Below are 15756 nucleotides of genomic sequence, written 5' to 3'. Positions count from 1 at the left end.
CATTTAAAATAACACGGTGGAGATTCAGATATACCGTCCTTCACGTGATCCTTGAGAGACTGACTAATTAATTGACTTTTCTGTTGCTCAGATCCTTTTCCGAGCAGATCGGAGAGGAAAAAATCTGTTTACCACACCCCACACCACAGGATAATCGCTCAGGATAATCTTCGCGAGTCACGCGATAATCAGGCCTTTGCTGACTTTGATTGGAAGAGAGGAAAAATACTCAATTTGGGCCCGATTTTTAAGTTGAATTTGTGTTTGTGTTCATTTTGAAATGAGTATTAAAGTTACCACTAGCTATCGCTATTACCTGTTTGTTGCAGGGATTTGTTTTTGTTTCATATACCGTTGCAGACAGGTAATATTAACGACAAACAAATCGATTCTGTGTTCTTAAATATACATTGCTGTTTTTTATATATGTATTTCCATTGTTTATGTTTTCATACTGCTCTGACACTAGGCTGATAATAACTGTTTATTAAACGGATTACCCTCACTTATTATTGGACGTCACTTATATTAAATCATGCAAACATTCATTATTGCATGATTGTATTTTTCCTCCGTCCAATTTCGGTGCGGCTTGATGGATGAACTGGAGGAGGTGGGGTACACCCTGGATTGGTCGCCAGTCCATTGCAGGGCACATACAGACAAACAAGCATTCACACACAAGCAGACCTATGGACAACTTAGAATCTTAAATGATACCAATTTGCATGTTTTTGTCATGTAGCGGAAGGCTGGAGAAAAACCACGCAAGCACGCAGAACATGCAAACTCCACACAGGAAAGCCGGAGCCCAGATTTGTCCTACCCAATAATTATAACGTGATCAAGATTACAGAACTGTTATTTCTAGATTGAATTGAAAAAAAGGGGGCTCTAAGAACAGACATCTGTGGAACTCCACATGGAGGTATGACCATATGAAATGTTTGAAATCAAAGCTGACCAACCGCCTCCATTTTTTTTTCTAAAAGAATGCATGAAAAAAAACTGTTGGACATCAAGTAAGTGCAAGTTGTTCATTTGTAAGTAATTACAACTGTACATCCCATGCAGGCGAGGTTTGCTCCCTCCTGATTGGGCGTGTTCTACACTGAAAATGTTTTACACCCATTCATTGGCCAATTCATTCAGTGTTGTGGTGCAATGAAGTCCGCTGCCCGAACACCCCAAAACTGGTGCTATTGTGTCGGCTTCTTTCCCACGACAGGACTGTGAGTGTCCTAAAAAACTAACTTAAGCTCGGCCTGTACTTCGAGTGCCAGAGTGACGTCTGAAAGTGCGAAAAATGACGAGCCGACTGTTAACTAACTGTGCATCGGTGAAGTTCAGAGGAGCGACACGTGGGTGTCTTTCCAACTTGTTGGCGGATTTATCGTTTTTGCGGTACCCGGACTAGCGACGGAAGTTACTCCGCTTTATGTACAAAACAAAAATATACAAGGTGAGTCGTGCGAAGGAGAGGGCGCAACAACCGACCGGAAGTGTTTTAATTTGGAAAGCAAAGGACGGATGTTGCGTCGTCACGCGTGGGCTCGCTTGACGCTCAATCTCAGGCTCCAAGTAGTTCGGGAGCGAGACCAACTTTGCAATGAAATCATATCGGAGCGCGACTCTTTACCTGCGAACACTTTAACAAGAGTCACCGCGTGCGACAGTTTTATGGCGAATGGGATGAAAGCGCGACTCCAGCGATTGAACCTGTTCAACCCCAAGCAGGGACCCGACAAAGATGTAAGTGGAGATTTTGGCTCAACTTGATGGGACATGGCTAATAAGTAGACGCCCAAGCTAACAGTGGACGACGTCGCTTGTGTGGCATCGAGTAGCTAATTGGCGCAGTTTGACATTTGCGTCCATTTGTGCTCGTTCGGGTCGAAAAGTCAACCACACGCAACTTTGTGGCGTGACTGTAATATTGGCCGCTGCATCTTGCTTCCATCTTGAATACTCCATTAGCATTATGGCTAACTTGACATTGTTAGCTGGCATGCAGCAAACCGCCAATGAGCAAAAGTTTGGGGACGGAACTTTACGTCTGTGCTTTGCGGTTTCCACTGGCGACAAAAGTACTCACAAATCCGCGCATATAAACAAAAGACTGGCAAATGTAGAAGTGCTGATTCAACTCAAGTCAAACAAAAAAAAGTACAGTCAGTACAGAAGTAAACAAGAATTTTTAAAGTCAATTATACACAATAGCCGTTTTGATAACTTGGCACCACTGACAAAAACAAAACAAAACAAAATAGTATGCCTGTTTTATTAACAGTGCTAATGCTGCGAAGAAATAAAACAATGTAACATGTTGCAAATCAGCCAACAACATTCAACAATTCTCTTAAATAAGGCCACGGATGGGGAATATCTTGCTTCTCTGTCGCCGTCATCGTTATGCTCCCTGGTTCATGTTCCTTCATGTAGTTGCTGTTTCTGTTTTTTTTTCTCCCTTCTAAAAATGCTCCAGATCTCAATCAATTAAGATCTCACTTTACTTTACTGCTCTCCAATTACTTTTTTTGCATCCTGTCACCATCTGCGGAGATGGAAAAAGGGGGATTATTTAGGGTTTAAAATATTACTTTAGTCAAATGTAAAAAAAAAAAAAAAAAATGTTTTGGGTGGGGTTAATCCATTACTTGCAAATTTTCACTTGTCGCATCAGGGCTTGGTCCGTAACGATAGTGATTAGCAAAGGTCCGCTGTACTGTATGTGCCGCATGCACTGCACATAGGCAACCCGTAAATTTCCGAACAAACTCTGCTGCGGTGGGAAAGCGGTTCGGAGGTACGAAAACATACTATTGATACGTATAAAGTCTAACCCGGAAATAAATAGAACTGTTATCAGTCTGAGCCAGTGAAAATCCACTGTGCAAAAAGTGTCGGAGGATGAACCCACGCGTGGTTCATGGTGCTATCACCTCCAGACATTGCGCAAATGCCAGCATTTCACTCCTCGTTTGCCGTTTTTGTGCGCTTCATTAGTTGCTGTCGCCGGAGAACCACCATTTAAAAAACAAATATAATAATAATAATAATAATACATATTGGAAGTTCCAACTTCATCGTTTCTGGGATGCAGTCAACCTCCAATTTACCAACAATTTGACCAAACAGATTAGATAATAGAGTAATGTAATTAATCCAGGTGGAAAATGCTGCCATCACTTATTAACTGTACAGGCAATGTCTAAAATAACATTTGAACATTCCAAAGAGTCACACAAGTGTAAAAAGAAGTTAAGACATGATGAATGTGCAGAGAAAGCCTACTGGGTAAGGTGTGTCTCTTCACATTAACGCTAAAAGCAGAAGACTTTAGTTTTCAGCATATGTTCTGAGTGTTCTTTTATTCTATTTTATTTTTTATTTTGATGTTGAGCAGATTGCACTGAGCAGAGAGGACAGGACAGTTCTATGGTCGTCATCACAAGCTCCCCAACAAAAACACTTGTGGAGTTAATCATTTTGTTGCTCACTGAGCGCTGACGTCTCGCCAAAACGGCCGACGTCTCCGATGACTTTGGATTTGTGTACAAAGCACACGCCACAAAATGCCAAAAGAAAATGAGAAGACACAAACGAATGCTTCGTAAATGTAAAGGTGTTAAAGAAGCGAATGCTTATATGTTGGCCGAAGTGAGCTCTAGTCAGCTTACGCTGAGTCTCCGATTTCAGTTTTTATGTGACTTCGGACATGCGTTTGACCCAAAAGTGTCGGACTTGAGCGGTTCCACGTACTGCAGTTGAATTTTATGAAGTGTTTGGTTGGGTGGACTTGTGCAGGTAGTTGCAGGAAACTTCCTGTTGTGAATAACTGTAGAGATATTTATAACTGGAATGTCTAAATATTCCATCTTTTCCCATAGTCTTCTAGTAATCCCGCCATCTCGTCTTTCCTTCATACGACACATGCCAAGAACTGTAATAAAAACAAGGCAGCTAACTAGCAGCGCCTTCCTGTTTTTTTACATCCGCATCTAATTGTAAACTTCCTGTTGTTAGTGGTCATCGTGAGCATTTTAAGCCGCTGCTAGATGAGGGCATTGTGGTTAGCATTGAGCCTTTGTGGTCTTGTTTCTTCTTCAAGAGTTAATTGGGAATCAGCAGAGAGTCGAATTGCCAACACATTGTGCCACTATTGACGCATTACAATGCCTTCTTTATCTGCTCGTCTTTTTTTGTGCCCTAAACTGGCTCCTGTGTCGAAAGAGTGACGTCAGTGTGTTGCTCTCCAGTGGCAAAGCATTTCAGTGACGTTTCCTGCTCTCACGTCGCCCTCTTGCTGTCCTGCGTGCTATGCGCGTCCTGAACTTTGAGCCGGTGTGGGCTTTGGCTGTGCTCCACGAGGCACATGACTGTTGGGAGGTTCACAAGTGGGACAATACGGCGGCTTGTGAGTCATGCGGACGATGCATCGGTCTTTATTGGTGAAGAAGGAGCTGAGCCAGCAGGCCAAGCTCTCGATTTAGCGGGCGATCTACGTTCCTTTCCTCACCTGGTCACGAGGGTGTCCGGGCTCCCCCTTAAAGATAGGGTGAGAAGCTCGGTCGCCCGAGAGAGGCTCAGAGTCGAGCCGCTGCTCCTCTGCATCGAGAGGAGCCAGGTGCGGTGGCTCGGGGATATGGTTAGGATGCCCCCCGGACGCCTCGCCGGCGAGGCGTTCGGGGCACGTCCCGCCGGGTGGAGACCCCAGGGACTAGGCGAGACATGCTGGAGAGACTATTTCCCCCGGTTGGGCTTCCCAGCTTAAGCCGCTGACCCCGCAGCCCGACCTCGTATAGAAAATGGATGGATGGCCGTCTAAGAACAAAGCCTCAGCTGTCTAATGCCGATGGCCTCATGTCTGTCCAAATAATACCTGAAATTGAAAAAAAGAAGTGCCTAGTGACTTTTGGGACCCCTTGTATACTACGGGTGTCAAACTCAAGGCCGAGGGGCCAGATGTGGGCCGCCACATCATTTTATGTGGCCCGTGAAAGCAAATCATGTGCGTGAACCTCTACAATTCTTGTTATAAATAATAAGGTTGAGCTATTGCAAGCGTGTTTTTTAACCAAACCCCTTTTTACGGTAACTTGAACAATAGTTGAACAAACTATTACTCTTGATTTCTGATTTTCAAAACTTTATTTAGCCATCAAGTTTTTCTGTCTATGTAATTATATTATTAGGCAGTTAAACATTAATATGGTTTCAGTTATAACGGCCCTCTGAGGAAACGCGTAACTACAATGTGGCCCGTGACGTAAATGATTTTGACATCCATAAATCGATGTTATGGCAATACATGTTGGGCTTTCAGGAACAACATTTCCTACTTGAGCTGAAAAAGTTGAGGAATGTCTGTTACACGGTTTTCTCGACCTTCGACAAACACTGAAACATTTGTTGTTTGTCGGCCAGTCTTGCAGCTTCGCTTTCGCCGGGGTGGTACTTGTGTAACTTCCCTCTTTTGAGCTCGCAACTACAGTAGCTCTATTTAATGCTGGCTTCGTGAGAGACTCTGTGCTTTTTTCAGTTCTGCTGCTCTGTGAGCGCCCACGACTGTGTATGGACACACTCGGGCTGTGTGCAGCTGTCTTCCTGTTACTGATCCCCCTTCATGGACATGTTTGTTGAACTTGTGGCTCCTGGAGCCAAGGTAACCCTTTGAGAGGGAAGCCTTCTCTTCACTCTCACTGGATCTTTTAGAATTTTGCAGGGGTCTAAAAATGTGCACATTAGGTAGTATGTCCGCCTCCGTGGCCTCAGGTGGAGCTACATCTCGGAGTATTAGTAGGCATAGGCCGATATCAAAATCTGACTGAGCAAAAATGTTTCTGTGTGACGGCAATACGATTACAGCTCTACAATGTATTATTTTGAAGTGTTTCAGTAAATAACCTTTATCCTCCATTGAATGCTATTTTATTCTTAACAGCATATAAAATATTGGGTACATTAGTATTGAAAATAAGCAACGGATTTTTTTCTAACTAAAATCAAAATTTAATCCAACAGTAAAAGTACTTATTTCGCAGAAAATGTGTAGCTTCTTTGCTCTAAATAATCTCAGAGTGGAAACAAGCTGATGTTAGCCAACAGCCATGCTAGTTAGCCACGTTAGCTGCCTCGGTAGCAAATGCATAGTATTTATTTCACCAACTATATACATGCTAACTCTCGTAGCTGCTTGCAAACGTTTGTTTCTAGACCGTGTTAATAATAAAGTTACCTTGAATTTGTTTGTGATCGGTGGCGCTCGTGAATGCGATTTTGTTTTTGGAAGTATTGTCACCTTTAGCAGCCACTCTTCGGTATGTTTTTAAAGTGTGGTTTCCCGCACTGTCGCTGACCTAATCATTTAATTTTCTCTTTAACACCATGTAAACATACTGATTGTTCTAGTAGTGACCAAAGCAAACACTTAGGCCAGACTAATGCACCGTAAAGCCATTTTATTATCAGTGCAGAACAACAATGTTAAAAAACAAACCAAAAGATTCAATTCATTTACTGTCATCCGTGTTAAGCCTGGACTCACAAGAATGCAGCACACTACAGATAATCAGCTCCACTTTTAACGGTGACATAATTTTGGTTACTTGAGAAAAGCTTGGTGTTTACTGTGTATATACAAAAGACTGTTGTGACATTACGACAAAATATGAAAGTCTATTATGTTGCAACAGGATTTGCCGTTTTGCAGTTTGTTTGTACCGGTGCAGTGATTTCTCACCCGTCCCGTTCGAGATCAAAATTTTCAACCTTAAAGACTGCTGACAAAACAGGTTGCTGTTGTGTTTTTCGTCTCAGAAGTGAATATGTGATTGGTCTAATGCACAATAGCACCAAAGCTGTTCAATGATAAGAAGTAGCTGAAGGCATCCTTTTTTTTTTTATCAGTCCGAGTAGTCGAGCTTCAGCACCCTGTGTGATACAATTTGTTTTTGGGGTGGGTGGCACTACTGGAAGCATCTAGACTTCTTTTCATTGCAAACAAATGCACATGCTGTTTTGTTTTTTGAGGCAGTGTTTCTGACGTTCTAGATTAGAAATAGAGATTTTAAGAGGTTTGTTGTTGGACAGAGAGGTGACGCCACAAGCATGCCAGGATGAGTTAAAAATAAGCAGAATTCAGGCTGTTCTTTCTTTTATATCTACGAAGTGTGGGCAGTGAATGGAGAATTTTAAAACCTAAAACTGAAAAACAGGCACATTTCCTTTTAGGTCCAAACTAGCCATTTTACTTTAGGCATTCAGCTAATAATACCAGCTAAACATGAAAATAAAGTGTGTTTGTGGAGCTAAATCTGGAAGGCTATTGTTCTGAATACAGCTTCATAAACTTCCTTGCCCAGACAAGACGCAGCAGGATCTGGCAAGAAAGACGTCAGCAGTTGTAGTTGCTGCTCAGGTAGCTCGCATTGATGACATCTCGCATGTGACTCAAGCAAATAACCTTCCTTGCGCCGTTGGTGCAATATTGCGAAGTCGACCTGCGCAGGCATGTGACGACCAAAGGTTTCCTCGTGACTCGTCATCTTGTTGTCCAGAAGGCTCTTGTGACATACGTATCACATTTGAACGTGTGTGTTCATCGGCTGTATTTCTAGACGAGGTCAATATATGACCTTGGCGAAGACAAGGGTGCATTTTCAATACACACATCTGATGTTGATTGCTTTTATAATTCATAACGTGAAGAAAGAAAAGTCACAGACGTGTGTGCGGTTCAAAATAATTCCACAAAAACATTTCAACAGAGCTACCAAGCTCTCTTTATTTTGAGTAGCAGTTATGCACGTTTACCTCTACGTATGCTGGTGCGACTTGTCCCTCAAAATATAAGTAGTCAAGTCAAACTTAATGTAGTTGTAATGTGTACTGCGTAGCATGCCGGGAAAAAAAAGAAGACCTGACATCACACTTCCGCTACACATGATTGCAGACTCTTATTTAGGTGACCAGACAAATTCAAGTAGTGATTGTAGTTGAATTAAAATTACACAATTAATATGGTAACTTGCGGAATTACTCGAGATGTAACGAGGATCAATGTGGGGCGCTTGCACAATATTGTGGCATCAATCAAGTGCCCTAACGTTAGGCCGTCTACACCCCGACAACCATTCGGAAAGTTCGAGGAAGTCCGTTACTCCCTATGCTCGACTCGGAGGTTCTGTTTATCGTCAACGGAAGAATGACATTAAGTTCAATTGACCAATGGGACGCATGGGTGCACATGCTTAGAAGATATATGTGGTAGTATTTAAAGAAAAAAGTTCCCTTTCCGCATGCATCTCAAATTGGGACACACCGCTCACCATTCATAGTGCACGTGTGTGTGTTTCAGGTCCCTGAGATCATCAGTACGCTCCGGCAAGCTGGCAAAAGCTCTGCACGCAGCGATGACGTCCTCACCGTTCCCAACAAGACTTTGTCAGATCCCGGAGACACCAAGCCCCTGGAAACGCACATCAGCTTTTCTTTTCTTCCCGCAGCAGGTTCTGTGGTGAACAACCCTGTCCTGTCACCCGCAACCTTTTCCAAAAAGTTTGAGGTGCTCTTCTGCGGCCGTGTGACCGTAGCTCACAAGAAGGCCCCCCCTGCGCTTATAGACGAGTGCATTGAGAAGTTCAGCCAGTTAACTCGAGCCTCAGGGAGCACTAGAAGGGGGGCAAACGGCGGCGGGTTAGTGGGTGGACTGAGGAGGGCATTAGCCTTCCAGTCGAATGGGCCGGGGAGTCCGACTTTAGGTAACGGTGCTAGTGGGAGCCCCACCGACGGGAAACGTCCGCTGCTGTTTCATCGGGACCCCAGCTTCCCTTCTCTGCAGGCCCTGGATGAGAATGGACTCTCACCAGAGATCTCTCACGCCAACACTACAGACGTGCGCACTCACTCACCCGGCGTGCGGCCCACCAGTCTGCAGGAGAACAGGACCATGCTGTTTACGGTAATGACCTGAAAGATAGCCATTACGAGCCTCCTAGAATTGAATTGACCCCAATGACACAACATGACAAGTGGGTGGCTCCAATGTATATTTTCATTAGGTGCTATAAGGGGATAAAAAGTCTTATTTTACATATGATACACAAATTGCACCACAATATTTGCGCATGTGTGATGATTTGTATCGGACGTAGCGCCTTTTGGTGGGTGTAAGAAAAGCTAATGCACGGCAATAGTGTGAAGCTGTGCATGCATAAATAAGTTATGTGGTGGACAAAAGTGGGAAAGGAAAAAAGTCAGATACTGGGATGACGCCGCTCGACTAACGCTGACTGCTGCTGAACATGAGCCAGGTCACATCCCTCATTGACCTTTATTTGACCTCTGTCACCCCCCTGGCAGCACAAGTTTTCCTGTTTACGTATTATACAGGAAATGGTCACCACTGACACAGGAAACCAGCAGAACTGATTGCAAATGTATTTTTATTTTTTTTGCTCTCCTGCTCCAGGATGGAGACGGTGAGCTCATTGTGGTGATATCATCACCTCGCGTTTGTTCCCTTTCCCGCGAAGACACGTTAAACCCATGTCTTGTGCTTGATTCAAGCTCAAGCAGAGCAGTGAAGGGGAACTCCAGACAAGATTGACCTCTGATTCCGAGGACTCGCAGACATGAGATCACTAGCTCATTGCAAACCATCCAATCCCCTCGTGAGGCTCAGCAGTGATAGTGACCGTTCTCCTCATTATGTTTTGAATGGGGGACATTCCCTGGAGCGGAACTATCTGAGCAGACACGAAATGAAACTCTCATTTAACAGGTTTTTAAAGAAATGTAAAAGATTATATTTGTCATGTAGCCATTCATCAGACCTTAATGCAATGGCCTGGTTCACCCTTTACTGCAAGATTCCCCGTCTGTGTTATCAGTGCACTCTTCTTACTCTGTGATTCACTATAAATGTTTGAGAATAGGACATGTGACCAAAGGCCCCTAGGTTTCATTACACCCACTGAAAATGAGATATGGGTGAGGTGTCTCATTAATAATGTGTGTATACAAAGTATCATTTTTTTTTTTAATAATATGCATGCATTGCAGTGAAAAGCGTCATCTTCCTCTTGTAGGTGGGCAGGTCGCAGATCTTTTTGGTTAGTCCGGACACTAAGAAGGTTGCCATCGAAAAGAGTTTCCGTGAAATCTCTTTCTGCTCACAAGTATGTGCCTTTGATTTTCTACCCATTGTAACGTTAGGATCTGTCCAGTGTCACTTACAGTCTTGCTGATCTCTTTGTAGGGTATTCGCCATGTGGACCACTTTGGCTTCATTTGCAGGGAGACTGTGGAAAGAGGAAGCTGCCACTTTGTTTGCTATATCTTTCAGTGTACGGATGAATCGCTGGTGAGATGGTGTTTTTCGAGGCACTCAAATGTGCTAAATGTGTGTTTTACCCTGAGTCGGGTGAATGGAATGTTGTGGAGATTAAAATCCCTCAGCCATTAGATTTGAGATCACGGTCACATGTAAGGCTTGGACACCGAGTTAACAAAACAATCGACAGAAAAAGCAACACTGAAAATAGAGTTGTGGAAAATCTCTTTGCCAGTCAGAGTATTCTGAGAAGACTATTTTTCACTTTGAAAAGTAAACAATCTTTGTAGATGATGGGTTCTGCTACATTGTGTAGGTGTGATTTAAATTTGGGGTGAGGGTCGCTCGTCTGTAAGGACTGCAAGTTTCTACTAGTTTTGAGAGCGGTTCTAGCCTCTGAGCAAGGCACCAAACAAATGATAAATATACTGTACACGATTGAACAAAACATTATGTTTGTATCCTCAGTTTTGTGTCACTTACTCCTGTGTTGGAATATGCATACACCCAAAGGCCTCTTCAATGAGTACATTTGCTCACTCCATCCATATTTTAGGAGGAGGTTCTGACCTTACAAAGATAATACTCAGATTTTATTAACACTGTCAGAGAAACCACTAAGAAAACTGTTGAATACCTCTTTGACAGTAACAATTAAGACTAAGCATTATTATGTTTGCAAAAGGAGAGCTTTTAATTCAGCTCTTTACTGTAGTGAGCGAGAGTAGAGTCATTTACCATGCATGCATGTATTGCATGTACAGTATGTATGCTTTTCAATGGGTACATCTTGTATGTTGATTGATGATAAATTTACATAGAGAACAGCAGAACTCCGCAGGCAAACCTATTGTATGTCTTGAAAAGAAGCTTGTGTTTTGATCTTGTAGGTGGACGAGATCATGCTGACCTTGAAGCAGGCGTTCTCCGTAGCAGCTGTGCAGCAGAATGCAAAGAACCAGAGCCAACAGTGCGACAGCTGCCCCATGCTGCAGCTCCACAAGCTGTGTGAGAGAATAGAAGGTAAGAAAAAAACGATTTGCTGTCCATTTTAGCCAGGAAATGTCACATTTGATGGGAGTTTTCATCCTGTTTCTGCCTAACCTAAGCACAAATAACTGACAGTTTCTTCATTCTTGACGTCTCCTTAGGTCTAAATGCTTCGAAAACCAAACTAGAGCTTCAGAGACACCTGGCTACTTTGGACAACCAGGATCAAGCTGCAGTCTTTGAGAGTACTATGGTAAAGTAGACCTGCCAAGGGAGTCAATTCCTTCAACCACTGTGTGTGTGTGTGTGCGGGCACGTGTGGGTGCGTGCGCATGTTGGCGCGTGCTTGTGGGCACGTGTGGGTGTGAGCTTTTCGTAAAACCACTTTATTTCTTGACATTTCCTTTTATGTTTTTATATTTATATTTTCAAATACGGTGCTATTTTTCTTTATTAAACTTTTTTTTTTTTTCAGGGGTGGGTGTGGGGGGTGGGTGAGGCTGTGATGGATTAATGGCATTCACATTCATTTCAAAGCAGAAAGTTGATTTGAGTTACTAGCGTGGTCATGAAACAAATGAAGCTTGTAATGCCTCGATCAGACTACAGGATTTTAGCCCGGGCATTGGCCCGATTAGCTATTTATCGGTGATTTCCCAGATCTGGCCCGACATATTTTGTTGGGATCATCACTTTTGATGCAGTCGCCTGACAGAAATTCTGTGTAGAAATATGCTTTGCCTGACATCTGCTGGTGATGTTTCTGTACTGCAATACTGCTGTGCACATTTCTCTTAACCCCAAAAAACAAAACAGAAATCAGATATAATATAACGGATTTCTTAAACTATTCAAAGTTGGCTTTGGCCATTACAGGAAATGTCTTGACATCAAATACAATTTTAAACTACTGCGAACTCCCACAGAAAGAAATTTGGACAATAAGGCTGCGTCATATGTCAATATTTCTAACAATGTCGTGTGTCTTGTAGAAGTCTCGTCCTAAGAGTGAACAGGAAGAAAATGAGCTTATAATGGCGTCTTTGAGAAACTTGTATGAGGAGAGACAGAAGCTCCATCATCATCCTTTGCCAAAGGACACCAAACAGGTAATTTGTGTATTATGTATTTTTTTAAATGGTCATTTGATTGTGTTAAATGATGAGAAATGCGCCCCCCCGCCCCCCCCAAAAAAAACCTGGCTATCATATCTGATAAGATCTGCTCCTCTGGCATTCGCCGTTGTTTCTCTGTGTGTATATGCAGAATGAGGAGGCGGCGGCCGCTCCAGTTGAGGTGCAGCAACAAAGTAGCAGTCGACAGCGTCTTGAGCAGTTCAAGAGTCGAGCCAAGCGCTCTCTCACGGAGTCCTTAGAGGGCATATGGAAGGTACGAGTATTCTCTTTAAACTTGACTCCTCATTTTAAAGTCATATTGTGCATACAGCAGGGAGCAACATTCCAACTTTGGATGCACTTAATTTGTTCTTGGCAGGGAAGCAGCAAGGCCATTGCTCAAAGGGGCAACAGTGAAAGAAGCCATAGTGCCTCCTCCATTTCTACTGTCAATAGCCAGGACCAGTCCCGCTCAGATGACCCCCTAGCTAACGCTTCCCAATTGAAACCCACCAGCCCGCTCAGGTAAACGCATTTGAATAAAGCGACCCTTTGCCCATATACAGTTTCCGATACCCCTGCGACCCGTTCATTCTTGAGAAGGTGGTGTCAGCTGTAGTGGCTTCTCAAATACCGTGGAACCTTGATTTACAAACTGAATGGGTTCTTGAACAGGGTTTCTCATAAGAAATCATTTAAACATGATTAGTTCCAGCATCAGCAGGAGTCCCTATTTTAGTAAGAGTGTACACTTTGAACACAATATAAAGCTATACAGTTCTGTACATCAAACATGACAAAAGGTGTTGGATCAAAAATCTCTATTAACCAAGTTAACGACAACAAGTGGAACCGTCGTCCTCATTCTAATGCGGCTGTCCTGCCAACAGGCAAACTGTGTCGCGTCACCAGTCGAAAATCACAAAACCCCTTTGACTTTGAGGAGCAGGTTGCTGCAATTATTAGGAAATTATGAAATCTACCTGAACTTGACTTCTTGGCTTTCCGTTGCTTTTCTTGGACCCATTTTGAGCTGGCAAAATGTTAAACTGAAGGAGAAAAAGACAGAAAATGCACACAATGACGCAGTAAAGTAGTGACCGACCGCGACGTTGGAACGGCCGAAAGCAATCCGCTTCCCCGCGGCGCCCGGCATAAAATGGATGAATGAAACGTTTGCACACTGCGATAGGGTTTGCCCATCGGGCACTATTTTTGTTCGGTCTGTGGTTCGTAAATGGAATAGTTCAAACATTGAGGAGTTTGTAAATTGGGGTTCCGCTATATCAATTGCAAGTATGACCAGCCTTGCCTTCACTCAGGGAGTGAGGGGCCACTTGATGTGATGTCAATTAAAACTTGTTTCAAGATGGACAGATGGCTTGATCTGGTCCAATTCTCTTTGTGGGTGCTTCTAAATTACATGAATGTGTGTTTCCCTGCTTTTACTGATATTTTGAAGTGACTTGCATATATATTTTTAAGTAATAGACACAGAAACAAGTCATTTGCATAGTGTTTTGCTTATACCTGGTGGGGACTAGTGCAAACTGATGAGGGAAAAAAATCTCGAGTTGTGAATGTTTGGCTCGCGTATGAGCCCCAAAGGGTCATCTCATGCCAGAGTCTTCCTGAATTCCACCAACAGAGCACATTTTATATTGTAAAGTTAAACTACTTAACTGGAAGCCGTTTTTCCTCCTCAGGTGCCACAACTCTACAGGAGACCTGAAGCGGCTTGACCCCTTTGCTTCCCCATCTCCCTCCCCCTCCTCCTCTCTACCAGGTGACAGTCAGCCGCAGGGCTTCCGTAGACGGGCCAGCACCTTCAGCCACCCCCGTACTCCCTCCTCAGCGGATGATTCACCGGCGCGCACTTTAACCTACACACCACGGCAGGACCCTGCGGCTGCTTCAAAGCCCAAGCTCTTACGACACTACTCTGTCAGCACGGACACGCCACACCAGAGCAAGTAAGAAACACACAATCATCGTTGTCACCTCTGGGTGGCATGAGGACTTGGGGTTTATAGTGCATCTGCTGGGTAAAAAAATAAACGGGAAAAGTTACTCACATCCCACTCACTCCCATGAGTCTTTGCATTGAGCTGAAAAATCATTAAAGAAACTTGTCAGTGGCATGGACGAGGGTTGTGTTTTAGCATAGCTGCCTTTAGCATCCCTCAGGTGGCAACAAGGACACACAACTTTTCATATCCGCTTTCACAATGACACAAGGATGTTGAAACCTGATCATGTGGGTTATCTTTCAGTATTTGAAAGACATACTCTTCTGTTATTATTTATTTATATATATATATATATATATATATTATTTTTTTTTTGACGCATTTATAGGCTGTCAAGTACATTATAAGGCAATACAGTAAGGTGTCAACTTCTAATACTATAATCACTTTCAAAGGATGCACAAGAACTAATCAGGCAGTAGTGGAATTTCCAAGTCTAATTTATGTGACTTGAAATACATTTGGCAAGCTCGATAAAAGACTCAAAATACAAAATATCACTTTCTAAAAATGTGGAAATCACATGAAGAGTTAAGCGCTTGCATTGTTTTCCTTGACTTCTGCCTCTCCCTTTTGTCGGTGTTCACACATGTCCTTGACTACTTCTCCTTTTTGACTCTCCACATTTGCACCACTTCTCAGACGTCTTCCATCCGACACCGCTCTTCCTCCCGTTCCTAACTGCTCCTCATCCTCCTCTCCTCTGCTCCCTCCTTCCTCTCCTTCAACCGGAGCAAGGCTCAGTAAAAGACGGTGAGAATGTTGCGCTGTTGCATACAGTGTGAATTTCTGTCTTCCGATTTGTAACATTTTTCATGGCTTCTTCTTTACTTGTTTTCTGTATATTCATGTGAGGCCCTGTTCACACAGACAAATGTAGGAAGAGATGGAATTATTTGCATCAGCTGGCATCTTAAAACATTAAAAATGTTTTCCTCACTATTAGCAAACCAAAAGGCAGCATTCCACCAAGCATAAACTCGCGGTCGTGCAGAATCCTTGCATCTCTAAAACCATTACTTTGATTAAGCTGTCATTGCCTCACAGTTCTGAGGTGCGGGGTTCAATCCCCGTCCCCGCCTGTGTGGAGTTTGCATGTTCTCCCCGTGCCTGCGTGGGTTTTCTCCGGGCACTCCGGTTTCCTCCCACATCCCAAAAACATGCATTAATTGGAGACTCTAAATTGCCCGTAGGCATGACTGTGAGTGCGAATGGTTGTTTGTTTCGATGTGCCCTGCGATTGGCTGGCAACCAGTTCAGGGTGTACCCCGCCTCCTGCCCGATG

At 43.4% G+C, this 15756-nt stretch overlaps 1 protein-coding gene across 6 annotated transcripts in view; it reads left to right on the top strand.

Moving 5' to 3' along the window:
* The window catches only part of tbc1d1 (TBC1 (tre-2/USP6, BUB2, cdc16) domain family, member 1), a 42506-nt gene that overhangs the window by 3610 nt on the left and 23140 nt on the right, over positions 1–15756 (top strand). For 3 of the 6 annotated variants that reach the window (XM_061771247.1, XM_061771248.1, XM_061771251.1), the window contains 10 exons: positions 8360–8962; positions 10092–10181; positions 10262–10366; positions 11227–11359; positions 11488–11579; positions 12319–12435; positions 12593–12715; positions 12821–12966; positions 14148–14414; positions 15114–15224. In XM_061771247.1, coding sequence (XP_061627231.1) covers positions 8360–8962; positions 10092–10181; positions 10262–10366; positions 11227–11359; positions 11488–11579; positions 12319–12435; positions 12593–12715; positions 12821–12966; positions 14148–14414; positions 15114–15224 — 1787 coding nt within the window. Of the gene's footprint in view, positions 1–1423; positions 1463–1515; positions 1753–8359; positions 8963–10091; positions 10182–10261; positions 10367–11226; positions 11360–11487; positions 11580–12318; positions 12436–12592; positions 12716–12820; positions 12967–14147; positions 14415–15113; positions 15225–15756 lie in introns of those variants that run through there. The other 3 variants (XM_061771252.1, XM_061771250.1, XM_061771249.1) reach the window with 3 other exon arrangements.

Source organism: Phyllopteryx taeniolatus, chromosome 4 (genome assembly GCF_024500385.1).
Source record: "Phyllopteryx taeniolatus isolate TA_2022b chromosome 4, UOR_Ptae_1.2, whole genome shotgun sequence".
Taxonomy (NCBI): domain Eukaryota; kingdom Metazoa; phylum Chordata; class Actinopteri; order Syngnathiformes; family Syngnathidae; genus Phyllopteryx; species Phyllopteryx taeniolatus.
This window is presented reverse-complemented; position numbering and strand designations above follow the sequence as displayed.